The following is a 27,018-nucleotide window of genomic DNA, read 5'->3' as shown; positions in this document are numbered from 1 at the left end:
CCCAAGTGTTCTCCATTGAGATTATTAATGCAATGGTCTGGAAGAGACTCTCATCTTGCTTAGTTCCCTAATACCCTACCCTCAACCTAACCTCCTGCTTTAGATTGTGGCAGTACAAGTCTGATTTCCTGGGCACGTCTGACTGGCTCAAAACAGTGGTTCATCTGGAGGGCAGGCGGGTTGGAGATGTGCTTTTTAAACAAAGCATATTCGCAGAAAAGTGCAACAGTATATTTATGCAGCCCTGAATAGCTCGTGTGAAGAAGAAAAACCCCAAAGAGCTAAAAGCACAACAACATTTCCCCTTGTCTTAAAATGGTGCACCCCATTCTACCTTTGGAGGCTTCGGTGCCAAGCGGGTTTTCGAAGCTGCTGGTTGTAATTTGGCTCCAAGCGTCCTTCACAGCAGACTTGGAAATTACCCTGTTGTTGAGGCTCTGCTGAGGCCGGAAGTTATTCCTCAGGTATTCCACAGATTTGACGTGGTCTTGCTGTTCCGTGGTAAATATGGAATAGAACGCTTCCAGCTGAATGAAGCGAACCAGCATGAGGGGAAAGAAAAAGGAAGAAGAAGAAAAGGAGGGGGGAGCATTAATTAGAAAAAAACAACAACAATGTGGCGAAATCTGGGCAGCTGATAAGAATGCAAAATGGCAGGAAGTACTGATGCCAAGACTGATAAATCAAACAGGAAACCAGCCTGCCCGCTGAAATCAATGCCAACAGCTTTATCTAGCCCCATTTTTAGCCTGCCAAGCAAGCAAACACTTTAGAAACCCTCGACAAAGTTAGTGTCTGGAGGAGGCAAGAAAAATATTCTTTCCTAGCCTCTCTATACTGTATGTACTTAATATACAGCCCCCTCTTTTGTTTGATGCGGCACTGTGTATGTGTGCTTTACTATTATCCTGCAGAAGAGGGGCACACATCCATTCCACAAATCACAGCTCAGCACACAGCCATTCCATCTTTCCATTATTTGTGTTTACAGCAGTATCTAGAAGGGCCAGCGGTTGCTGGAGTGGAGGGACCTATTGTGCTGCAGGCTGTAGATACTATAAAAGCTTGGCCCTGCCACGCAGAGATAACAAACTTAGCTCTAGATGGACAGAATGCAGAAGGGGCTAAAAAGAGGGATTGAGGGGGATGGCTCCTTTCAAGCTCCCTGATATTCTACTTCAGCCTTTGCCAACCTGGTGCCCTCCAGCTGTTTTGGATGACAACTGTCATCAGCATCAGCCAGCACGGTTATGCTGGAGTTGTAAGTTGTGGAAATCCCTCACCACAGAGGTGCATAGGGTAACTTCATAACACAGTTTTCGGAAGATAATAATAATAATTTTATTTATCCCCCGCCCTTCCCAGTCAAGACCGGGCTCAGGGCGGCTAACAACAAGAATATCAAAGCAAGCATAAAAGAAACAATTCAATTAAAATGCAGATTAAATACAATGCTAAAATTCAATTTTAAAATTAGGAATCTACAAGTGCAACCTCATTAAAATATCTGTAGGATAAAGCCTTAGGGGTGGGTAACACCGGGGTTAGACTGAGTCAGTCCAAAGGCCAAGCGAAACAGCTCCGTCTTGCAGGCCCTACGAAAAGATGACAACTCCCGCTGGGCCCTAGTCTCCTGAGAGAGAGAGAGCGTTCCACCAGGTTGGGGCTAGTACTGAGAAGGTCCTGGTCCTGGTCGAGGCCAGTCTAACCACCTTGTGACTCGGGATCTCCAGTATGTTATTATTTGTGGACCTTAATGTCCTCTGCGGGGCATACCGGGAGAGGCGGTCCCGTAGGCATGAGGGAGATGGAGAAGATGCACTTCTTTACCTTGGCTTTTCACATGTGAGATGTATATTTTAGGGCCCGCCTTATTTCTTAGACTATAAGTGGTTTTAAACTGTTTTTAATACTGTCTTAGTTAGCTGTTGTAACCCATCCTGGGACCTTAAAGGTAAAGGGACCCCTGACCATTAGGTCCAGTCGTGACCGACTCTGGGGTTGCACGCTCATCTCGCATTATTGGCCGAGGGAGCCGGCGTATAGCTTCCAGGTCATGTGGCCAGCATGACAAAGCCGCTTCTGGCGAACCAGAGCAGCACATGGAAACGCCGTTTACCTTCCCGCTGGAGCGGTTCCTATTTATCTACTTGCACTTTGACGTGCTTTCGAACTGCTAGGTTGGCAGGAGCTGGGACCAAGCAACGGGAGCTCACCCCGTCACAGGGATTCGAACCGCCGACCTTCTGATCAGCAATCCCTAGGCTCTGTGGTTTAACCACAGCGCCACCTGGGTCCCTTTTTCCTGGGACCTTAGGGTAATAGTAATCCAAAACAACTGAAGAGCCTCAAGCTGGCAAAGGGACTGAACCACATGTCTGACACAGCTCTTTGCTGCGCAGTTTTCATCTCTAAAGTACTCTAAGAGGAAAGATCGCCTGGACTTACCGTAGGTCCAATTACAAGTCATAGAAAGCTGGGCAATAGAAGGCCATGTGCAGTGAAAAGCGTGTGTATGCACACACACACACACACACACACACACACACAACCAAGCTTGCAAATTGTTTTTGACAAACACTTTAAAAATTCATTTATTTCCCATTGCTTGAAGAACTACCTTCATGAGTGAAACTGATGAAGCAATTTTGATTTTTACCCAAAATGCCCAGGCCCTTGAAAGTACACCAGGTTGTTCAAGATCAAACCGTATTTGTTTCTAATACATTTCCAGAACCAACCTATAAAAATGGCAATATATTTTTCCAGGGTGTATAATGCGATTGCATATGTAGACTGCATTTTTATGTATTTGCGTTGGCAAACTCTGCCAAGTCAAGCATTTCATTAAAACGCCAGACAACCTGTAACCCACAGAGGTATAAAAGTGTGTAAACACTTTCCTGAAGTGGGCTGTGGTGAATATGAAAAAAAATAAAAATAAAAATTCAGAGGAAAACTAATGGAATGAATAATGACAGTGGCAGCAGCTTACATTTTTCAAGCAAAGACGTGTTCCTGGCTGCAGCTGTGAGTTCCCCGAACTCTGTGAGTTCCCCGAATAATGCTTCTATCGGTTTTAGATTATGAGAGGAGGGACTCATTGCAGTAGCCAGGAATGTAAGGTGTGAAAATGGGACAGCTGCATATTAGCTAAAAGGCTTGGAGGTGGAGAACCTGAAGGAACATATTCTGCCATACCCACCTGCCAGCAAGTTAAAATACTTAGCTGGTGTCCTTCTTTATGTACCTCCTTCTCCAGAGTGGGGTGATTTGTTGCCATAAAAGAGAGGGTATATGGAGGTGGTGCCCCAGTTGTGGAGTGCTCTCTCCAAGGAAGAACACCAAGCCTTTAGTGATCTCAACTTAAGCAGCTGAAAGCTACTAAAAATCTTATGAATGCAGCTTTGAAAAGTACAAGTAGATTAAAAATGATGAGTTCATCCTAACGAGAGAAACACGCTTTGAGATATATGCTACAAGGGACAAACGCAGGATTTATTTATTTTTAAAGACATGTTAATCTACTAAGGGCCTTCTCGGTAGTGGCACCCTCCCTGTGGAACACCCTCCCTTCAGATGTCAAGGAGATAAAGAACTACACAACTTTTAGAAGACATCTGAAGGCGGCCGTTTCGGGAAGTTTTTATTGTCCGCTGCTTTATTATGTTTTATATACAGTCATACCTCGGGTTACAGCCGCTTCAGGTTGCATCTTTCCGGGTTGTACTCCGCGCTGAACCCGGAAGTACCGGAACAGGTTACTTCCAGGTTTGGGCGTGCGTGCATGCACAGAAGCGCTAAATCGTGCTTTGCGCATGCACAGAAGCGCTGAATCACGGCCCGCGCATGCGCGGGTTGCAAACACTGCGGGTTGTGAACGTGCCTCCCGCACGGATCACGTTTGCAACCCGAGCGCCCACTGTATTCTGTAAGCCACCCAGAGTCGCTTGGGGTATAAATAATAAAGTTGTTGTTGTAATTCCTTCCCTTATTCATCTCACCTAGCAAGGTGGTGGAGCAATTATTATATCTATGAGTCTCCAAAATGCCCACTATGTGCCAGCTTAAACCTTTTACTACCCATGTTTTACCATCTGTATACTTCCCAGATTATTTGACAAGGGTTGGTGGTGTCTATCAGATTATATGGCATTTGTGAACTGAGCTACTGAATTGTTATAGCTTTGACTCATTGGTGATACAGAGGTCAAAGTTTGCTGGCATTAAATACGAGCATGAATAGATTGAAACTGGTGTTCCTCTATACAGGCAGCACAAGTTTATTCAGTTTTAGAAGTGATCAAAAAACGCCCAGTGTCCAAAACTCTGAACTCCAGCAGCAAACAGAAAATACGCCTATTGATTAGATCTAATCCATTTCTTGACAGCCATGGATTCTGGAGACAGGACAGGGCAAGAAACTGGGAAAAGTTAAATGATTTGGAGTGTCCTCCGAGTAAAACAACTGAGAAGCAGTGGGCTTCACTGTTGGCTTGTTGCGTTCATCTACCTCTATCAAGGGGGAGCTATTGAATATTTGCACTCATTCATTCGCTAAGATCAAGTGACTATTTACATGAGCAGTTCGCTCTCAGATGCTTCTGTTGCAATGAGGCGTGTTAACACAAGCAAATAAAAGGCAGGGTAGACTTTAGCAAGGAGACATTTTGAAAACAAAGGTTTTAAATGTCAAAGCCTTTTTAATTGTTAAACATTTAGCTGCATATTTCCACGTTATTACTCAGGGACGTCTCTCAATGAAAATGCCACTCACTGCCTTCATCTACCACAAGGCCTCCTATGCATTCACTTTAAGGCTCTGTACACTCGGTCCAGAGGCGCACAACTGGCAGCTTTGTGATGTTGTAAAAAAACCAAACAAACCAGACAAAGTTGGTAAATTAACTAAAGCATTACTTTCCTTATGTAATTAGCCCAAACTACTAAATCTGTGTCTGTGTACAGACAAAATGACTTAGCTGAGTGTCATGGAAGAAACATGAAGAGAGTGAAAGAAGAAAGGGTTCTGTGTAAATATTTAGACCACAGTTCAAATGTATCTGAACAGAATGATAATAGCTAAGATCATTTGGAAGGAAATAGAATGTCATGTTCTATTATCTTCTTGTGTCGAGCGGCTCATGCTCAGAGAACAATAAAACAAAATTAGCCAACTTCCTTTTCCATCAACAATATTTTTTTGTGCATTCCTCCTCCTAAAAAAATCAATTTTATGGGCCATGCCCAAAATGAAAAGGATCGGAAATCTAGATGCAGCTTAAGTATCAGGGACTGGGTGGAAAAAAGCAAGGGGTAAAAAAACAATGAAGCAGGCAAACTCTTTGTGGATTCAAACCTACCTGGCGATAAGAGATCGGAACAGGCATGCGAAAAACAATCCATTCCACAATCTCACTGCACGGAGGGGTAGTCAGTGACCCTGTATACCGATAATAACTTCCCAGAGATGCTGGCAGGACTTCTCTTAAGACGAAAGGGTCCAAGAAGGTCTCTTTCTCTGTAAAAATAAAAGCAGAAGCAAAATGGTGTGACTTTGAAGTGGACAATATGAATTAGTTGTGTTGCCTCCAGTCATATCCTGTGATTTTGGTTTCCCGCTACTTAGAAAGCTCCTTAAACACATGGGCTACTAGCCATGGTGGCTTGATTCTACTTCCTCTGTGGGAGGTGACAAGTCTCTGATAGCTGGGAATACCACAAATGGGGAAAGTGCTTGCAGGCTTCTCCTGATTGGCCACTGTGATAACAGGATGTTGGACCAAATGGGCCTTTGGCTTGATCCAGCAGACTCTCCTTTCATTCTTAGTGCATTGACACACTTAGGACCAGCAACAGGAACCGGCATCCTTGGGCAGCTACAGAACCTTGCAGAACCCATTGCTGATGTGTGTATTGATGCCTTACTCGCTCCACCCCTTCCCAGTGTAGCACTCCAAGCCAAATCAGGATCTAGCCACTGCTGGGCAGTAAGAGCTTTTCAGCAGTGGAACAGACTTCTGCCAGAGGTGGTGGACTCTCCTTGCCTGGAAGCTTTCAAACAGAGGTTGGATGGCCACTTGTAATGTATGATTTAGGTGAGACGCCTGCATTTCAGGAGCTTGGACTAGTTGGCCTTTGGGGTTCCTTCCAAATCTACAATTCTATGATTTTATGATTCTACGCAAAAATGTTAGAAGATCTCAAATGTTCCACACTCTCTAGTATTCTTAATATTTTAAAGTATGTTACATAGATAGACTCTTCATACAGCTCTCCTCCCCCGATGGGACTGCCCGATTTTTATATAAGAAACAGACGGCAAGGCTGTTCTCTGTTCAAGATGGCCCAATGGATTCATGAATTGAGCATGGATTTGAATTCAGACCTCTTGGCACTCTAGCCACTTGATTCCACCAGCTGTCACACTTGCCGAAATTCTAACATCTTTCTAACCCTTTTAGCATGCAAACCATTTTCTATAATGGTCAGTTCATCTACCCTGACAAGTACGGCTCTGAGAGTGTGACTATAAATTCACGGTGCGTTTGGTATTCAGATCAGGTCTGCCAAGTCCAGATCAAATCTTCATCAGCTGGACTAGACTGATAGCTAAAGCAAGTGCCAAATATGATTTATTTCATGTGGAGCAGAGGTGAGCAACTTGTTCAGCACTGGAACGATATTTCTACATCAGATATGTATCACAAGCCAGAAGTCGCACCAAATTGCATATTTCAAGTGCAAGTAATTAACATAATATTTTCACAAACTTGGTGCGTGCCCAGTTAGAACTGCTAGATCAGTTGTACATATGCTGAAATATGAGTACTCTGAAACAACCTTCCTGTTACAAGTGAAACAACTCAAAAGTGACAAACAGGAGTGAACCCATTTGAAATGTGCAGAGATATATATATAGCAATTGAGGGAACAACAAACGAATAAACACACCCAATCTTTTTGGGCTACCTTTCAGCAGTCCTACCACACCTTTGTCAAACATTCCTCTATGACTGTAAGAATTTGGAGGTTGCTTTAAAAACATTCCAATATTAAAGGAAAACTACGTGAGGGCCTATACCCACTTACACTTGAGCAAGCGCCATTATATGCAGTGGGACTTCATAGAAAACATGCAGTCAAGTGTGGTATGAAGTCCATGAAATATTACGGTGTCCATCCCTCATCATGAAAACAGGGGTAGATCTGATTCACCTTTCCTTCCTACCTGCCCTTTTCTTTAACCTTAGGAAATAATATGAGCAGCTTTAAGGAACATAAAAGGTAAAGGGACCCCTGACCATTAGGTCCAGTTGTGACCAACTCTGGGGTTGCACGCTCATCTCACATTATTGGCCGAGGGAGCCGGCGTATAGCTTCCAGGTCATGTGGCCAGCATGACAAAGCTGCTTCTGGCAAACCAGAGCAGCACATGGAAACGCCGTTTACCTTCCCGCTATAGCGGTTCCTATTTATCTACTTGCATTTTGATGTGCCTTCGAACTGCTAGGTTGGCAGGAGCTGGGACCAAGCAACGGGAGCTCACCCCGTCACAGGGATTCGAACCGCCGACCTTCTGATCAGCAAGCCCTAGGCTCAGTGGTTTAGCCCACAGCTCAGTGGTTTAGCCCTTTAAGGAACATAAGGCAACACAAAGACCTTACCCACAACAGCAAATGATAATTCACAGGTTTTGGTGCTGGAGTGGGCCACACACAACTGTCGTGACTGTTGGGAATTCAGTTCCACCTTAAGGACAGGCACGTAGCTATCGTATGTCACATGTCAGTCTGCACTTCCGTTGTATATTGCTTTTGCTTTTGCTCTCTGCTGTACTGATGAAGAAGGAGAAGAAATGTTTTGCTCTCTCCTGAGATATGCATAATAAACGCCTGCAAATATGCTAACACGTCTCTCTCTCTGTGTGGCCGCTGAAGCTACGTGGATTCTGCAAACAGCGCGCCTAGGCTCTTGAGCCTAGGTCGATATCTCTAGCTGCACCGGCGGGTGAGACACCCGGCAGGCCGGCCGGGAGGGCACGGAGCCCTGGCGTCTCCACGGTGTTTGCGAACAATGACAACAACTAGTGTTAGGACTCTTAAAACAGAAATCTTTTAAGTTTCACACCCTCCTCTTCTCACAGCTGGCAAATAAAGAATACACCTCAGCCAGGGCTTGTTTTTCGGCTGGAACCCACTGGAACTCAGTTCCGGCACCTCTCAGGTGGGCGCCATCGCCATTCTAAGAAAATGAGGAAGATGCTCTTGGTGAATTCTGGCACCTCTTTTTCTAGAAAAACAGCACCGTCCTCAGCCATAGTGAGGGTGAAGGTGAGGGTTTCAGGTGCACTGAGATCTATGAGAGACATACAGCTAGACTGCATGCAACCTGGGCTACCTGATATTCTTCTCTCAGCGTTGAGAAAAGACCACACAGAGCATGAAGAAGAAACAGCTCACAAGCACGGATGATTAAAGGGCTGCCTGGGCCTGGCAAGTTACAGGAAGGAGGAGGGAAACATCATGGCTTGAGCAGCCATTTTGTTCTTCAGCATTTCTACTTTCAAAAACTGCAGAATTTGTGCAGCCTTCAGAAGAGGAGAGACCTATTCAGGTCTGCCAAGCAAGGCAAAGAGAGATGCTAGTTATAGCCATGCTATAGCCAAAGTGAGAAGGGATGGAAAAGTACCTCTCTTCTCTAATCTACAGAATTTGTGAGCAAGGTGCTTTGTTATATTATTTACACACACACACACACACACACACACTCCACCACATGGAATCATGACACCCCACAATCGGGGGATAAGGGCAAAGTGTTGAAAGAAGTCAACGCAGGCTCCAGATAACCCTCCCTGCTTAACATACTTCCACAAAGGCTCTGGAGCAGGACGAACCTCTAGGCTCATCATCATACAGCCACGTCCTTGGCCTGAGGTCATGCCACCACAGTCCTTGGACTACAAGGACTCCACTGCAAGTACTACCATCAAATCTCACCCTGGAGCTGACACTTACAAAACTGGGCAAGGCCCCTTTCAATTAAAACAGCTCACAAACTCCACATGAAACATCCTGCCATAAGTTTGGGGATTAATGTGTTACACTCCTCTTCTTAGATTTTAAAGACCACACCTTAGAGGGAAAGGGACGTCATTTCAGTTTCAGATAACCACTTTAGTTAGCAAAGTGAGATCTGCTGACGTTCGTCATCTTTGCTAAAATCTACGTTTTGGAAAACCCAGAAGAAGAAGAAACAAAACAAAAGGGGAAGGAACAGCCACTGGCAATAACAGATCTCCACTGTTCTTTCACAGGCATCCCCTGCAGTTCTTGCGATTAACTGGCCGAATCCCCTACTACTGCTATGAAAAAGGTAACAGCGAGGTTCTTATTAAGTGCTTTATGCCTAGAGTTGGTTCCGACTTGCAACAATGGAACTTCTCCCATGCTGTGCAAGCTTATTTCCTTTGCCTGGATTCTTTCTGGAGATGTTTTTATATATTTAGTCAGATAAGGAGCAACAAGATAATCTTGTTTGACCTCCTATGTAATGAAATCTTCAGATTCCCCCCTCTTTTTTCTTCTTCTTCTCTTCTTCTTCCAGGTAGTATAACATCAAATATGTTCAGCAGGCTTTAGGAAGCATATACTGTAGGAAGATTTCCAAGTTAAAAAAATGGATGAATCTAAGTCTTTCTTCGTGCAAAAGATTAAGCCATGGTGGAAAGGAATTCAGGGCTACCTAGTCATTTTAAAGGGTAGCCTCAACCTACCAAGCTATTACCTTGGGGTCCCTGTGTTAACGGAAAACAATAGATATAATTATCTATTGAAAATTAACTTTCAGTTTACTGAAAGATTATTTACAGTGGTACCTCAGGCTAAGTACTTATAGTCAAACCTCGGTTTACACCTACCTCTGTTTGCGACCGCTTCGGCGAGCAACCGCTGCGGACCCGGAAGTGTTTACATCCAGGTTCCGCGGCGTCGGATGCGCAGATGCGATCTGCGCAGCTCGCACATGCGCAGAAGCGATCTGCACAGCACGCGTGTGCGCAGAAGCGCTCTATCGGCACTCCGCGCACATGCAGAAGCGTGCCTTCGGCGAGCGACCGCCTCCACGGAACAGATTGCGGTCGCAAACCGAGGTACAACTGTAATTGGTTCCAGAAGTCCGTACTTAACCTGAACCGTTCCAGACGATGAAAAACACCCCCTAAAACAGCAATTTAACATGAATTTTACTGTCTAATGAGACCATTGATCCATAAAATGAAGGCAATAATCAATGTACAGTGGTACCTCAGGTTAAGTACTTAATTGGTTCCGGAAGTCCGTACTTAACCTGAAGCGTACTTAACCTGAAGCGAACTTTCCCATTGAAAGTAATGGAAAGTGGATTAATCCGTTCCAGACAGGTCCGCGGAGTACTTAACTTGAAAGTACTCAACCTGAAGCGCACTTAACCCGAGGTATGACTGTATTTAACAAGATTGATATGCTGCATAATCAGGAAAACCTCCAAGGGGTTTGCAAAACAACTGTAACAAATAGTTCATAAATTTAATACAGAACATAATATAAAATTCCATAATATAAAAAAGACTTTGCCAAGTTCCTGAGCATTAGAACAGTTTCCCTTGTGCATCTCTGACAGATCCAATTCGAATATTATTTTGCCTTTTTAAAATCCTATTTGCCAACATCCATGATATAAGAGGAAGACACCAACAAACACAAATCCAGCTTGATTTCAGATTAAACCTCTGCACCACTACAACAATTTATGGTGATATAATCTGACTCCTTTTTCAGATTTGCTTCGCAGCCAGTACACTGTGGGCCACGTGTGTTACAAAGCTATTACTGTCACCATTTCTGTCAGGGTTTGCCTGCCTGCTTGTGCGAACAAAGATTTCAGAAGGCTGAAGGTGATCTCTTGGACCTCTATACTGCATTGGCCTGAATATAAGCCTCAGTTTCCCCCCAAATTCTGACCATGAAAAGTTAAAGTGTGGCTTATATTCACTACCTTATGGTATGCAGCCAGGAGCGCGGCAAAGCGGTACCTGTCCTGTGCGTAGTTCCCCATCCTCCCCCAAGGCCTGAAAGGGAGAGAACGAGGAAGGGGAAAGGCCGTCCCCCCCCCCCTATGCAGCCAGGAGCAGTGAGGAATGCAATGGCTTATATTCAGGTGTTTTTTTTCTTTTCTCTCTCTCCCCCCCTCCAATTTTAAAGGTGCGGCTTATATTTGGGTGTGTCTTATATTCGAGCCAATATGGTATAAGGGGCAGGCTAACAGATAACGAGTGACCTATTTCCATACCTGCCAAGTTCCAGTCTGAAAAATAAGGGATCGGACCGGAAGTAGCAGACCGGAAATACTGCTGCCGCCATTTTGGAACTGGGTGGAGCATGCTCAGAAGTAACTTTTGATGCTGCTGTGCCCAGTTCCAACATGCCTGCCGCACCAGAAGTCGCGCTGCAGCCATTTTGGAACTGGGCAGAGCAGCATCAAAACTCGCTTCTGAGCATGCTCCGCCCAGTTCCAAAATGGCCACCGCACCAGAATAAACCGGGGGGGGGGGACAAAAAAAACCGTTTTTTCGGCTGGGGACAGCTGGAAAAACGGGGGTTTCCCGGGGAATACGGGAGACTTGGCAGCTATGCCTATTTCACCTGAGGTTGACCACAAAAACCAACAGGAAGGTTGACCTTGTTGCGGAAACCATCTAAGACCGCAAAAGGTGTCTTGGAGACGCAGCTCAGTGAAGGCATTTCTTAAGAAAACCAGTGACAGTTGGGTCAGATAACAAGCTCTAAATTGCTCTGTTCTCAAGAGTGGATACCAAGGGGGAAATCTGGTATTTCTAATTAGTTGTAGGTCCCTTCTGGATTCTATCCAGAAGAGCCAGTCCCTTAGTTGACACTTATTCAAGGTCAAAGCAGAGGTCGGTTTTGGAAAACAATAATACAGTGGTACCTCTACTTACGAATTTAATGCGTTCCAAACGCACATTTGTAAGTAGAAAAAATTTGTAAGTCGAATCCCATAGGAATGCATTGGGAGAAAAAAGTCGTAAGTAGAAAAAATCCTATCTAAAAATTCGTAAGTAGAAAAAATCCTATCTAAACCGCATCCAAGATAGCGGACGGAGCTCCATTTGTAAGTAGAAACATTCGTAAGTAGAGTTATTTGTAAGTAGAGGTACCACTGTAGTCTAATACATCTTGACTTTCTTGACTTGCTTTCCTGAGTTGGTTATCACCCAATTCCATATAGCACAGTACAGGAATACGCTCAATAGGCATAGTAGCAATTTTTTAATAACCAAGTGCAGTCTGTTCTTGCTGATATTCTGGATGGTAGAGAGTACAGCTTCTGGGGGGGAAACTATACCGGTACTCTGCACAGTTTCCAAAACTTTAATGGAGCTTAGATCAGAGCCCTAGATTTTAACACCATTTTTTGGAAGCGATAATCTCTACCATCAGGTATAGCAACAGCACAGAGTACCATAGAGCATTTGAGTAAGCACTTTGCCACCCAATATCTTTAGGGCAGATTCAATTAGCTGTCATTCCTTATTGTAATAGAACTTCATCAATGCCCCTATTTTTTGTGTGCTTCGACTCTAACTGCCTCCATATGAAGCTTGCAATAGTCTCACCTGAGTACACCCAGGTATCTGTAAGGGTGAGCTTGTTCCATAGCTTGCTGATAAGCACCATTAATACTTAGGACTGTGTTCGCCGAAAATCATAATCTTGGTCTTAAGCGTAATTTATAGATAGGCTTTCCTGTTTACAGTATGTACTGAACACCTCCAATATGATTTTTTGGCCCAATTTGGAAAAAAAGAGAAGAGCACTAAATTATCTGCATACATCAATATTGAGATCTTTCTTTTCCTAATTACTGGAGAGGGGGAGTTTGCATTGGCACAATATGGCACCAAATCATTAATATAAAAGTTAAAAAGAGTGGGAGGCAGAATACAACCTTGCTTCACTCCTCGTGACATTTTAAAAGCATCAGTCACACCACCATTTAAACCTATTCTGACCCTCATTTCTGTATTGCTGCATAATTATTGGATCAATAGCAGAAGTCTGCAGTCAATGTTAGCAATTTGAAATTTCTCCCACAGTCTGTTTTGATTAACAGAGAGGAATGCAGCAGAAGGATCAATAAAGGCGACAGAAAGATTATTCTTAATGCTCTTAGTATATTTCCTTATAATATGGTTCAGAGTAAAACATTGATCAATGGTACTGTGTCCGTTGAATTCCACTTGTTTGTCATGAATAAAGCTGTTATTTTGCAACCAGTCTGATAATTTTTAAAGGATATATCATGCATATAGCTTTGAGCAAATGTCTAACAGCCTAACTGGCTGATAGGAATCCTTTTTTTATATAAATTGGGAAAATGATACCGATTTTCCATCTAGAGGGCATTTGGCCCATGTTGCTTATGGTGGTAAATAAACCAGCCAGGATAGGCATCCACCATTATATGTACGGTCATACCTTGAAAGTAGAACAGAATCCGTTCCGGAAGTCTATTCAACTTTCAAAACATTCGGAAACCAAAGCACGGCTTCTTATTGGCTGCAGGAAGCCGTGGATGTCCCGTCGGATGTTCAGCTTCCAAAAGAACATTCAAAACGCGGACCAGTCACTTCCAGGTTTCGATTTGTTTGGGAGCCAAGGCGTTTGAGACTGTATTCCTTATAAAGCTTTGGTGGAAGCATATCTTCTCCAGGAGTTTTTTTAAAACAAACAACTTCAGGTAGGAAATAAGGGCTTTTATCTCATTGCAGGAGACTGGTTGCCATCCAGGTAAGTTATATAATCTTGGTACATGTGATTGTCCAGAATGACCACTAAATGTATTGGAGAAATATTTAATCAAATCAGAGGCATGAATTGAGACTTCCTGTGATGATCTCACTTCATTTAAACCGCAGGCCATCAGTTCCCAGAATTGGTCTTCTCTCTGTTTCATTACTGCTAGTTCCAATTCCTGCCACTGGGTTTTCATATATTCAGCTTTCTTGTTTTTGAGCAGACATTTATTTTTTTAAAGACTTGTTTGTATTCCTATCTATGTTTGATCAAATTTTCCATAGATTCCCCTGATGGATTCTTATACAAATTCCTAATTGCCTAAGCCTGAACTTTCTTAGCCGCTTTGTCAAACCAGCCAATACCGGTACTGTATGTGTTGACTGTGTGTAGAAGTTATCAAACAGGCCCTGAGTTCTGTGACAATTTGCTGGAAGACATCAACAGGATGTGGAGACTTGCTCATAAAAAGCTGATGCAAGCTCCTCAGATGATTACTATATAGCAGGCATCCCCAAACTGCGGCCCTCCAGATGTTTTGGCCTACAACTCCCATGATCTCTAGCTAACAGGACCAGTGGTCAGGGAAGATGGGAATTGTAGTCCAAAACATCTGGAGGGTTGAAGTTTGGGGATGCCTGCTATATAGTGTCTCTTGAATAGCACTGCTCAGTTTGTTCAGATAAGTATATTGATCTTTAGATACGTCCACAGCACTCCCGTGAAGAATATATAAATTATACAAATTCCAACAATTTCAGGCTCTGTGCGTTATATTTCTTGAACAAATGTGTGCAAGAAAACCATTTTTAAAAACCAAACTTTAAAACCATAATGAAATTTATCAAATATAGATAAAATCAACAGATTAAAAACAAAGATACATATTAAAATTCTAATTCTGGGTAGGCTTGCCTACGCAAAAATGTGGGTTTTTTTTGCAGACCTCAAAAATAATACAGCAAAGTTGCCTGCTTAGCATTAACTGGCTCCAGAACCCTCAGGTGTGTTGTTGCTGTATGTTTGTTTCACTTACCTCTTGGCCTGGGTTTGCACTAAATGATGGCCATCAAGGAGCCAGAATTTGACATGCAGGTGGTGACCATTTTGCACAGGGGTTCCATTCCTGGGCCCCGTGTGTGTTGGTGGAGCACACATAAGCCTACAGTATTCTGGCTTTGTCCTGTTCCGCCCCCATTCCTCCCTCCTCCAGGTCCAAAAGGACCCGCCTATCAGTGGTCGCACATCAATTGGATGTGCCTAAAATGCCCCCCCCCGGCACTGTGTCCGCTGTCTCATATCAACTGTGGGGACCTTCTTTCTTCTTGAGAATTCCATCCCTCCATTAGGCAAATTCCCGTAGAACGAGTGTATCAGTGGCAGTAAGTAAGATGGCAACTAAAAATGGAACTACCTTATTCAGAGGCACTTCGTGTCTGATTGCTGAGTGTCTAGCCTTCCCGATTTGAATGGACACTTTGAGTTAGTGTGATTCATCTTTTCATCATGGTTCTCATCGCTTCCTTGGCTTAGGCCAAGGGAAAGGGGGAAATTCAAGCCTCCCCAGGTGTAACCAATGCAGGTGGTTCTTCTGAAAGCACCGTTTCTCCTCCTGTGGCCCTGGGGCACTCAACACATTAAAAGTTTTCCTATAGAGAAATAATCTCCATGTAGGAGACGTGCTTACCCAACGTGCAAAATGCAGCACGAGTGCTTTTCATCCTTCATTTCATTTTCAAAATAGGCTGCTAATTGGTATACATACAAATCTTGCCAAACTGAGATCATTAAAAAGGGGGAATAAAATCAGAAGTGTGCAGTTAGCATATGTCTGAATTAAATCCAGGCTAAGGAATTGCTCTGGGGATATGAGGGCAGAATAAACTCTCCTCCTAGCTTCAAAACAATATGCCCAAAATGAGACACGATTGTCCTCTTATTTGCACAAAACTGAGGATAGCCCCAATGACTGAGTCAATCAGCTGCTATTCAGATATTGGTGTTTCGCTTCCCCTCTGCAGCCTCCTTTCCCTAAAACAAGGTGAAATTATTGAAGGATTTCTCCTGCTGCCTCTCCCTATGACTGCAGCTCTCACCTCTATCTTTGTTGTTGTTGTTGTTTAGTCGTTTAGTCGTGTCCGACTCTTCGTGACCCCATGGACCATAGCACGCCAGGCACTCCTGTCTTGCACTGCCTCCCGCAGTTTGGTCAAACTCATGTTCATAGCTTCGAGAACACTGTCCAACCATCTCGTCCTCTGTCGTCCCCTTCTCCTAGTGCCCTCCATCTTTCCCAACATCAGGGTCTTTTCCAAGGATTCTTCTCTTCTCATGAGGTGGTCAAAGTATTGGAGCCTCAGCTTCACGATCTGTCCTTCCAGTGAGCACTCAGGGCTGATTTCCTTCAAAATGGATAGGTTTGATCTTCTTGCAGTCCATGGGACTCTCAAGAGTCTCCTCCAGCACCATAATTCAAAGGCATCAATTCTTCGGCGATCAGCGTTCTTTATGGTCCAGCTCTCACTTCCATACATCACTACCGGGGAAACCATAGCTCTAACTATACGGACCTTTGTAGGCAAGGTGATGTCTCTGCTTTTTAAGATGCTGTCTAGGTTTGTCATTGCTTTTCTCCCAAGAAGCAGGCGTCTTTTAATTTCGTGACTGCTGTCACCATCTGCAGTGATCAAGGAGCCCAAGAAAGTAAAATCTCTCACTGCCTCCATTTCTTCCCCTTCTATTTGCCAGGAGGTGATGGGACCAGTGGCCATGATCTTAGTTTTTTTTTGATGTTGAGCTTCAGACCATATTTTGCGCTCTCCTCTTTCACCCTCATTGAAAGGTTCTTTAGTTCCTCCTCACTTTCTGCCATCAAGGTTGTGTCATCTGCATATCTGAGGTTGTTGATATTTCTTGCGGCAATCTATCTTTACCCCACTACAAGGAGGCCCTAGATTCTTATGTAGTACCAATACATGTATGGATTTTATTATTTCAATATTTTAAATGTTCTCAAGTTAATCATACACCTTCACTCTCCCATGGCTTTTCCCTCAAGGTCAGGGTTCCTCTTCCTGCCCCTCTCCCTCATTGTACGAGGCTTGTTCACACATTATGCCGAGTGTAGGTAGAAGCTGCCTCTGTGCATCTACAGGAGCATGTGTGAAATATCTGTCCAGCTCATGTACACAGCTGCATAAGACTGTACACTCAATGGATGTTACATGTGAATGAATGCACAACTGCACAGCTCAAACTATTCGTGTACACAGCCACAAAGACTGTGTGCTTGCTGAATGTAGCATGCAAACACCCTTATGCTATATATAGGCTAACTATAGGGAAATACATAAAATAGATATTTAAGGGAGGTAAACAGAAGTTAAGGAAAGTGTCCTGGAATCTTTGTAGGTTCTGTACACCCATTCTCTTACTGGGGCCTGCATATCGAATCTTCTTTTATTTTTAAAGGTGGTAAAACGCCCAGCTATACTCCTCACAGAGAACAAGGCCACTCAGAGCTGTGATCAAGGTTGCTGCTGGCTTGGACATTAGGCAAGTGAAGGGGACTGTCCAGGGAAAAACTAATGATGAAGAAGAACCACTGCCACCTTGATGAAAAACTAATGCAATATAATATATACAGTGGTACCTCGACTTACGAACGACTCAACAACCGAATTTTTCGACTTACGAATGGGGCAAATGGCCGCACGCTTACGAATTTCTCATCATCCGAACGGAAACCGCGACGGTTTTAGATAGAGTTTTTCCTACTTAGAATTTTTTAGATGGGGTTGCTTTGACTTACGAATTTTTCCGTTTCCAATGCATTCCTATGGAAAATCGCGTTTCCAATGGCGCTTTGCGACTTACGAATTTTTCGACCTACGAGGGTGCCTTCGGAACGGATTAAATTCGCAAGTCGAATTCCTGTACAGTATATGGAATTAGAGGATGGGGAGAGGGGAAAGTTTGCCTTGAGATGAGATCAGGGCTGTGGAAACTTTTTAAAATGCCAATACCTTGGTGTAAACTGACAGGACGCACATGCTAATGTTGGGTAAGGCCAGAGACAGTGGTGGGCACCCCTCTTCTCTCTTCCTACCACCCCCTTTTCTATCTCTCTCTATTTCTGATACCCCCTCTTCTCTCTCATTATTCCCTGCTGGGTGAGGAAGAAGTCACTTTGCCAGAGGGTGGAAGAGAGTTTTTCTCCCTTCCCTTTTCTATTGCTCTATGCATTTTGGCTCAATCTCTCTAGGCTTGCCATACAACCGGAAAATTCCAGAAATGTATCAAAATTGGACGCCTAAAATGGGGGTTTGTCCCTCAGGTTTTTTCCGCGGGGCGCACAGTGAGGGCTCCAGCTGCCCATGGCACCTCTGCTATTGGTGCTGGATACTTCTTCCCTTGCTTGGCCGTGTGCGGCCGCCCTGTCAGGGAACCGCTTCTCCGAGGTGCAAGTGGCATGCTAGGCTGCAGCGGCGCTTCAGCACCTGGCGGCGGCGCAGTGCCACTGCCACAGTGCTAGCACCTGGTGTGCCTTTCTCAGGCGCCTGGACCCGCCATTTACATCTACGAGCCCGCCCGCCCAGCCACAAGGTGTGAGCGCTCCTGCCCGATGGCTCCCACTGTCTCCTGCAGGTAAAAGGGAGGCAACGTGGGCTCGTGTGCAAGTGTGTCATTCCGGAAACTGGAAGCGAGAGCATCACTTTCACTCTCCATGAACTCTGTGATCCAGGGAGGTTGGGCGGCTTGTAGCCCTGGCGGAATGAGCTTCCCCATCCCCCACTCTTGGCCTGAGGCGACTCCATGGTTGCAGGAGGTTGGCTGGGCTCCTTGCGGGCAGCAGTGGGAAGGGAAAGCAGGTTTGAAGGGGGGGGCTGCAGAAACCGTGGAGCCAAGGGAAGTGAGATCCAGGGGATCCAGGGCGGGTATTGGGCTCTGGGGCAACCTTCTTAGGTTGGGTCATATTTTTTGGTGTTTTCCTTAAAAATGTTCAACAATTTGGGGGGGGGGTGTCCGGAAATATGCCAAGCCTACATCTCCCCATTTTTTCACTTCCTGCACTCCTCCAGTCTGCCCAGGCTCCCCTCCACCCAAGCACACAGAATTTCACCCTTGAGCAGCAGGTTGCCCACATCTGCATTAGATGCCTTAACTGCCTAGAGCAGTGGTTCCCAACAGGTGGTCCGGGGACCCCCAGGGGTCCGCGAGCTATGCCAGAGGGGTCCTCAAGATCCTATTAGAATAAAAAAATATATTAAATATATTTCGTATGATAACAGATTTTTTGTTTTGGCCGCTTCCTGCATGAGCAGAGTCTAGCGCAAAACTAGAATTAGATAGAGGCAGTAGTTCTGCTGTATGCCGCAAGGACTACAAGAAACTTGGAGATAAGGCAATGAAAAAGATCCTTCCATTTGCAACCACATATCGGTGTGAGCAAGCATTTTCTTCCATGTGTTTCATGAAAAACAAATACAGTGGAACCTCGGTTTATGAACACCTCGGTTTACGAATTTTCGGTTTACGAACGCAGCGGACCCATCTGGAACGGATTAATTCACTTTCCATTACTTTCAATGGGAAAGTTCGCTTCAGTTTATGAACGCTTCAGTTTATGAACAGACTTCCGGAACCAATTACACCCATGCTTCGGGTTAAGTACGCTTCAGGTTGAGTACTCCGTGGACCTGTCTGGAACAGATTAATCCGCTTTCCATTACTTTCAATGGGAAAGTTTGCTTCAGTTTATGAACGCTTCGGTTTATGAACAGACTTCCGGAACCAATTGTGTTCATAAACTGAGGTACCACTGTATAGGAATCGGCTCAACATGCGGTCGGATTTCAGAGTGAAAGTTTCAAGTTTGGAACCTAATATTTCAGAAATAATGAACTCAAAGGACAGATTTAACTCATCTCATTAAGAACTGAAAATTAAAACTAACTGTATACTGATGGAGTACTCTGTTGTAACTGTAAAAACGTATAAATATAAAATATAAAAAGACTCTTAATTTGGCTCTCACTTTTTAATTTTAGGATTAGGAATTAATGGGGGTCCTTGTCACAATAGCGGCTCGATGAGGGGTCCTCGAGAAAATTTTGTTGGGAACCCCTGGCCTAGAGCTCAACAAGATAGGAATGCTTATAGCAGGCATGTCCAACAGGTAGATCGTGATCTACCGGTAGATCACCAGACGCCTGCGGTAGATCATTAAAAGGTAAAGGGACCCCTGACCATTAGGTCCAGTTGTGGACGACTCTGGGGTTGCGGTGCTCATCTCGCGTTATTGGCCGAGGAAGACGGCGTACAGCTTCTGGGTCATGTGGCCAGCATGACAAAGCCGCTTCTGGCGAACCAGAGCAGCTCACGGAAACGCTGTTTTACCTTCCCGCCAGAGCAGTGCCTATTTATCTACTTGGACTTTGATGTGCTTTCGAACTGCTAGGTTGGCAGGAGCAGGGACCGAGCAACGGGAGCTCATCCCGTCGCGGGGATTCAAACCGCTGACCTTCTGATCAGCAAGCCTAGGCTGTGGCTCCCCTAAAAAAAACTCAACATTTTACCTCCTCCCAGATAAAACTCAAGAACTTTGACCCGAACCCCCCCCCCCAAAGGGGGTAGTTCACTGCCAGTTTTTAACTGTGAGTAGATCGCAGTCTCTTGGGAGTTGGCCACCCTTGGCTTATATGAATGCTTTTCAGCTTCCTATAATCCCAGAGGATGTTCCTTGCATGCACTTTGGCCCACCTAACCCAACAGTGGCAACAACACATCCTCTCTTTGTGTATAACCCTTTACATCAGAAGTAGCTAACCAGCAACTAACCAGATAGACAACAACTCCTATCATCTTTGATCACTGGCCATACTGGCTGCGGCTGATGGGAATTGGAGTCCAACAACATCAGAGGAACACAGATTAGCTACCCACGATTTATATTTTTTATCCTCCGCAGTAGCTGATAGGTACCTGTGACACACTTGCCAATAAAATACTACAGGGCCTTGAATGTTCCGTTTACAGAAGAATAGCATTTTCTCAAGCAAAATAAGAAATATTTGAGTCGGAGTGTTATTTGATCGCTAACAGAAACCCTATCTTGAGTGAAGTTGAGTAGACTGTACTGAAAATGAGACATAAAGATACATTTATTGAAGAACAAAAACACTCAATTGTGCTGGAATTCCCTGAGGTGCTTGGCAGTCACTTTGTACATTCTAATACTTTATTCTCATTAACACCTAGTAACTCTTTGTTTGCATGTAAGTTAAGCTGTTTGTGTTCCTGTCTAAAAATCAGTATAACTGCTAATTTGTGCTCAGTACTTAAAATTATACATTGTGATTTTAAATACTGGACCGCAGAACTGGACCACAGAGAATATATATTTCCTTTTAATCTAAGACTAGCAGTAGAACGAAGCTCATATTCCACTTCTAAGGATTTTTTTGTACCCTATGCTGACAATATTATATTTTAATAATTAATCGTTCATCAAAGGAAAGATGAGCAGGAATGCTAAATTCAAAGTTATTCAGATTGCAAAAATGAATAATGCATGACTTTTATATTAAATACACACTGTAATACGTAGTCTACATTTCATCCAGCCCTGCCTGTCTTCCATTTTTAAACATTTTGAACTGAAGTATGAATTATCAACCCAGGGAAACTTATTTAGACAAAAGACAGCCTTATTTGAATGCAAACTTGAAGTATCCTGCTATGATTAAATTTTGGTTATCAATTAGGTGGAATTTATTTTAAGTGTCTGGGAAGACAAAGTCAGTTGCAGAAGATAGCACCTCTTGGGGGAGGGAAGAAGGCTGTCTTATGATTGCAGTGAAATAGAGTTTCTCCCTATGAGCTCAAATGCTTGACAAGTAGGCCGTTTTGGATGGCTGCCTCTACCGGGTATTGCAAAAAGCAAATAACACATCATCACAGGTATAGTTGTTTGTTCAGTCCGCTTAGTTCACGCAGAGATTTTGGCTGTTTCATAATATATGCCCTAGATTGCTGATAGCCAGCTGCTACCTTCCAGCTTTCTCGTGACAACGAACACTGCTATTGATGTCTTCAGGTGTTCTAGCTGTTGTTGTGTTTTGTTACCTCCCTTGCCTTTGGCAGAGCAAATGGGATGGAACCTGAGACTTTCTGAATACTAAACTGATGTTCTACAACTGAGCCATGGCCAGTTTAATGGCTCTGTTTAGGTATCAGGCCCGAGAAACGCCTGCACATGAGATCTTTGAGAGCTGCAGTGCTGGGCTATCTGGATCGCTGATCTGGCCTCAGTATAAGGCAACTTCATCAATGCAAAAAGGTCACCCCTTAATTATAACTCATAAACTTGGGAGTAGCTTTACCAATGCGGCGCAGGGCATTAGCATCCTTGTCCCCCACCTATTACAAATGCTGGTGACAGGGCATTCATTAATGCACTCCAAGACAATTGGCTAATGTGCTGCTAATGGCTTTCGCATGACGGTGCGCACAGTGTGCGTGCCTGCCAAACTTATAACACAAATCTCTCACATCGGCGAATTGCCCTTTGCAAGAGGAAGCCACGACTGCTGACGAATCAACCTCACATAAGGTCAAGGCCACGAGAAGCAATGCCTGCCTGTGGGCGTCCCATCCCTTAGCTCTCTTGGCGCATCCATTACAATAATGTTTCATGACAGGATTGGTCCTGGGACCGCTAATGGAACATGGAACCTTTTCCTTCCAAGGCAACTGCTCTCTGAAAGCTATGCCAACTGTAGAGCAAACCACAAGGCTGCTGGTTGTTTACAGATGAGGATGGACTCTAGCCAGTTTCCTCTGCACAAAAGGCCCAGATCAGGAAGACAAGTACCCCTAGGATGACTCCTCTTTGCAGATGTGGCAGAGACTGCTAAATGGCAGAGGAACAAAGAAGCTCTGTGCCTTAATGCTCAACTACTGTACCTATAATCCAGCAGTCTGCCACTTTCCTCATTCCTGCTTATTCTGGATAATATTTCATCCTACATTCAAAATGGTTTCCGATCCAGCTAGCTTCAGTTCACCCCCAAAAGTGAATGACATGTTAAATTCATTTCTTTTTCACGCTCAGGAGGTTATTAATCCTTTCCCCCTGTACCACTTTGTGACTGGGTTACATTCTGACAGCCGAAAAGCAATGTTCAGTCTGTCAGGAGGACGTTTTGGTGACAACTGCTTAAACAATCGGCTTTCTGGAGCACTTGTTGTAAACTAGAAGTGAATGCCTGAAAGTGGAAGGACAGATCCTGCACAGACATTCAAAGTGCACACGCACAGGTCCTGCTATCCGTTTGCTCGCTATGCAGAAATTCACTTATCTATACATAAATAATTATACCCAAACCTCACTATTAACACAGCTGATTTGTTTGCCCATTTCCTTATTTCCTTGCCTGTTTGTGCTTTGCTGATCGGCAGCAGCCATTTATGAACAGAAACCGTGCAGGGAAAGAGGGAGATTGGATGAATCAGAGAGCAGAAGAGATTGGACAAGTATTCCCCCCCCCTTGTCTCTCGTTTGCTGGTTGGCTGCAGCCATTTCAGGAAGAAACCATGGGGAAAGAGATCTGGGAAATCTCTTGATTACAGTGGTACCTCGACTTACGAATGTTTTGAGTTATGAACAGAGTTCCGTCCGCCATTTTGGATGAGGTTTAGATGGGATTTTTTCGACTTACGATTTTTTTTAACCCCCCCCCCATTGGCTTCGACTTACGAATTTTTCGACTTATGAAGGTCCGTTCAGAACAGATTAAATTCATAAGTCAAGGTACCACCGAATAAATATTTCCATAGGAAATAATGGAAATCATGGACTTGTGCGAATGCTCGCCTAATGAATTGTTTCCATGGAATGCATTTCTTTGGTAATCGGGACCTGTGTATATATGGGGGAATACTGATTGGGAGGGGCAGGACCTGCCCCTATGGCACACTCGGTTTCCATGCTTTAGTGGGCATGCCTGCATAGCTGTAGAACCCTAAATGCGTAACCTGAAACCCCAAAATTCGTACACCGAGGGGGGGAGGCAAATAGATGTATATATCATGTGTTTGGGATCTATGGGCGAAGGCCACTGTACTGGCATTCCCTCCAAAGGGTTGAGGTTGGTTACGCCAGGAGCAGAGCCAAGATGGCATAATCACAACCTCCCACCATGCGAACATTTTGAAGGCATAGTTGCAGGAGATACTAAAGGAAGAAATGTAAGTACGTCAAAACGTAACATTTGTGGGAGCTTTCATTCATTCCAGTCTATTTTATTGTGTTTTTAACCTTCCGTATGTTTTCAATCACAGTTGTACTTTTTAAAATTTTTTTAGCAATAATTTTATTGCTTTAGCTTTTTTTGTAAACTGCTTTGGAGTTTCCCCCTAAAATCAAGCAGTGTATAAATTTTATTAAACAAACAAACAAACAAACAAATGTGTGTTAAAGGGGAAAGGTTTTGCTGCTTGAATAATACTTGAAAGCCCCATAACAGTCCTATTTCACTTTTCTGGGCCAGATTCAAACTTTATACAATAACGAGGGCTAGAAGTTTCCTGCTAATTACTTAAAACAATTAATTTCTGTGCCAGATTCAAACTTTATACAACAACGAGGGCTAGAAGTTTCCTGCTGATTAATTAAAATAAATGCTGGAAGAAATTTGGGCATAGAGACCATAGTTCAACATGCCAGACCAGTGTTCCTGGTTCAGCCCCCGGTATGCAGAGTTAAAATTCACGATAGCAGGGCTGAAAAGGGCATTCACAACAGACATGAAAGAGATGCTGCCAGTCAAAGTATGCCATACTTAAAATATGTTTTTAAATGGATGGTTTCTTGTCCTGGTAAAGGCTCTGATACAGCAGCTTCATATATTTCAATAAGAAAGTCACTGGGAGTAGAACTGTGCCTATTTCTCCATCTCCTGAATATAGCAGGCAGCTATATGGGATTTGCCATAAGGGCCATGATCCAGAAAAGACACATTCTGCATCCTTGGATGCTCATGAATCCTGAGAGATGCCACCTCAGCTGCTGCCCACACAGAGCAACAAAAGTACTACTTAATCTGCCTCAAATTGCTACCATAGTACCTCAACTTTCCCTTTTGAAAGTGTTTTTTTGGGGGGGAGGGGCTTACTTATATGCGCTCAGATGTGTAGCGATGCTAGTTAAGTGCACCCAGTGCTTGGAATGAACTAATTCACTGGATTAATTCAAAAACCTCTATTTTCCACCTCAAGGTAGTTCCCACAATTTCCAGGTGAACTGAACATGAATTAAGTTTATTTTCTGGTGGAACTTTGGGTGATTGTCAGGGCTGGCTGTAGGGGTAGTTTGGGTGGCACGGGGCGCCAACCCGGTGGGGGGGGGGCAGGCGGCAGAGTCGCGCGGGAAACCGTGCTGTGTGCTGTGCCCACCCACCAGTCGCGGCTAGAAACGGGGCGGGGGTGCCGGAGTGATCTCCGTACCACGGCGCCCGGGCGCCCAACATGCTTGAGACGGCCCTGGTGATTGTTAATTCAATTCCATTTTAATTTTAATTCAATAAAGTATATATATTGGGTTTTCGTTGCACTTAACTCTGTGATTGATTGTGGCCACCGCCCTTTATAAACTACTTAGAAGTTTTCTTGCAATCAAGCCGTATATAAATGATGTTGAATAAAATTAACAAATAACATTTACCATCAGAAAAGTGAAGATGCTGTTTAAGATTAAAGATCTTAACTGCTAGGGGGAATATTATACTGTTTGTGTGCTTTGATGTTTTTTCTAGGCTTCTTAAGTATATTTTACATTTTAGCAGAGCAGTTTGTAAAATTGGGGGTGTGGGGGGGGGGAAGATGCCAAGGACCATGTGAATGAATTATGAACTGAACTGGAACAGAATTAGTTCTTTTTTGGAATACGTGAACTGGAGGGGGAACTAATTCCTTTTAAACTTTCCACAATGGATGCAACACAAAATTCTATATCCATCTCCCAGTCTTCCATTGAACTACTCCTTAAGTTTCCACATGGATCATCTTGGCAGTTTCCTACACTCCTCTTCCTCCTTCATCACACATCAACTCCAATTGCTCTCTTCTATTAGAATGCAGGTTTCACAAAGTGAAATGGGACTGAATCCCATTTAGTAAGTGTCTTGAGGGTTGCAACCCTGGTCTGCAATCCTACATGGGAGTAAAGTCCATTGAACTTAATGAAACTTCTGAGTAGACATGCATAGAAAACACATACTAGTGGAAAATTAAGAGTATGAGTGCTGCTAATGGGTGCAAATAACCCCAGAGCAAGAATTGGTTTTGGGTTTTGGGTATACATGCGCAAGTCTAAGACACCACACAAAATCAGGACACTGAAATGCAAGCGCGAATTTGTTCTCCTCTGTTTATTTCTACTAATTAGCACAACTGTGGTTATTTGCAAAAAGCACTGAAGCTTGCATTATTTTCAAGTGCCTTCTTTAATGTTTCTAAAGGAAAATTAATAAGTATCACAGAGGCATCATTAGCAACTAGGAAAATGTGACAATAAAATTACAGAGACACTTGCAGTGTAAGTGGACTAAGCTGTTATTTTAGCTCTTGTCCTCAGAAGCACAAGCAACTAGCATGACCTACAGCAACTGTACTTAACTTCAAGATGGGGCATTAGTAAGTAAGAATTTAAAAAAAACAAAAAACAAAGCACACAACATTAATATCCACCTTTTGGTATCTTTTTCAAGCACAGCGCTCAAGGTGTTTACTTAACAGGAGAAATGTACAAAGATGAGGGGATCATATGCATCATTGTTTTTGCCGGATGAGCAAGAGAATTAGCCAGCAAAAGAAAAAGAAACTTGAGTCTAGAAGCAATTTAATTCTCTCTCACGCTCCTACTTCTCTTGGTCACTGCTACTACCTATGAAAACCCCTTAATGCTGTGGTCCACCTTGTGACAGGGTGAGTTGTCAGAGGCATGTCACATTGGTGCTCCGGTGTCTGAACTGATTTGTTCAAGATGGCAACAGTGACCCACAAGGCTCTGAAAGACCTGGTGCAAAGCTAGCTAAGTCAACCTTCTCTAACCTGGTACCCTTCAGAATTTGCTGTACAACCACTCCCACCATCTCTGGAC

General features: G+C 43.8%; 1 protein-coding gene across 3 annotated transcripts in view; it reads right to left on the bottom strand.

Moving 5' to 3' along the window:
- The window catches only part of PTPRG (protein tyrosine phosphatase receptor type G), a 584,481-nt gene that overhangs the window by 117,392 nt on the left and 440,071 nt on the right, over window positions 1-27,018 (bottom strand). For all 3 annotated transcript variants that reach the window (XM_035106776.2, XM_035106775.2, XM_035106777.2), the window contains exons 7-8: window positions 5,364-5,521; window positions 335-527 (exon numbers count right to left, since the gene is read on the bottom strand). In XM_035106776.2, coding sequence (XP_034962667.2) covers window positions 335-527; window positions 5,364-5,521 — 351 coding nt within the window. The remainder of the gene's footprint in view (window positions 1-334; window positions 528-5,363; window positions 5,522-27,018) is intronic.

This window comes from Zootoca vivipara, chromosome 2, assembly GCF_963506605.1.
Source record: "Zootoca vivipara chromosome 2, rZooViv1.1, whole genome shotgun sequence".
NCBI lineage: Eukaryota > Metazoa > Chordata > Lepidosauria > Squamata > Lacertidae > Zootoca > Zootoca vivipara.
This window is presented reverse-complemented; position numbering and strand designations above follow the sequence as displayed.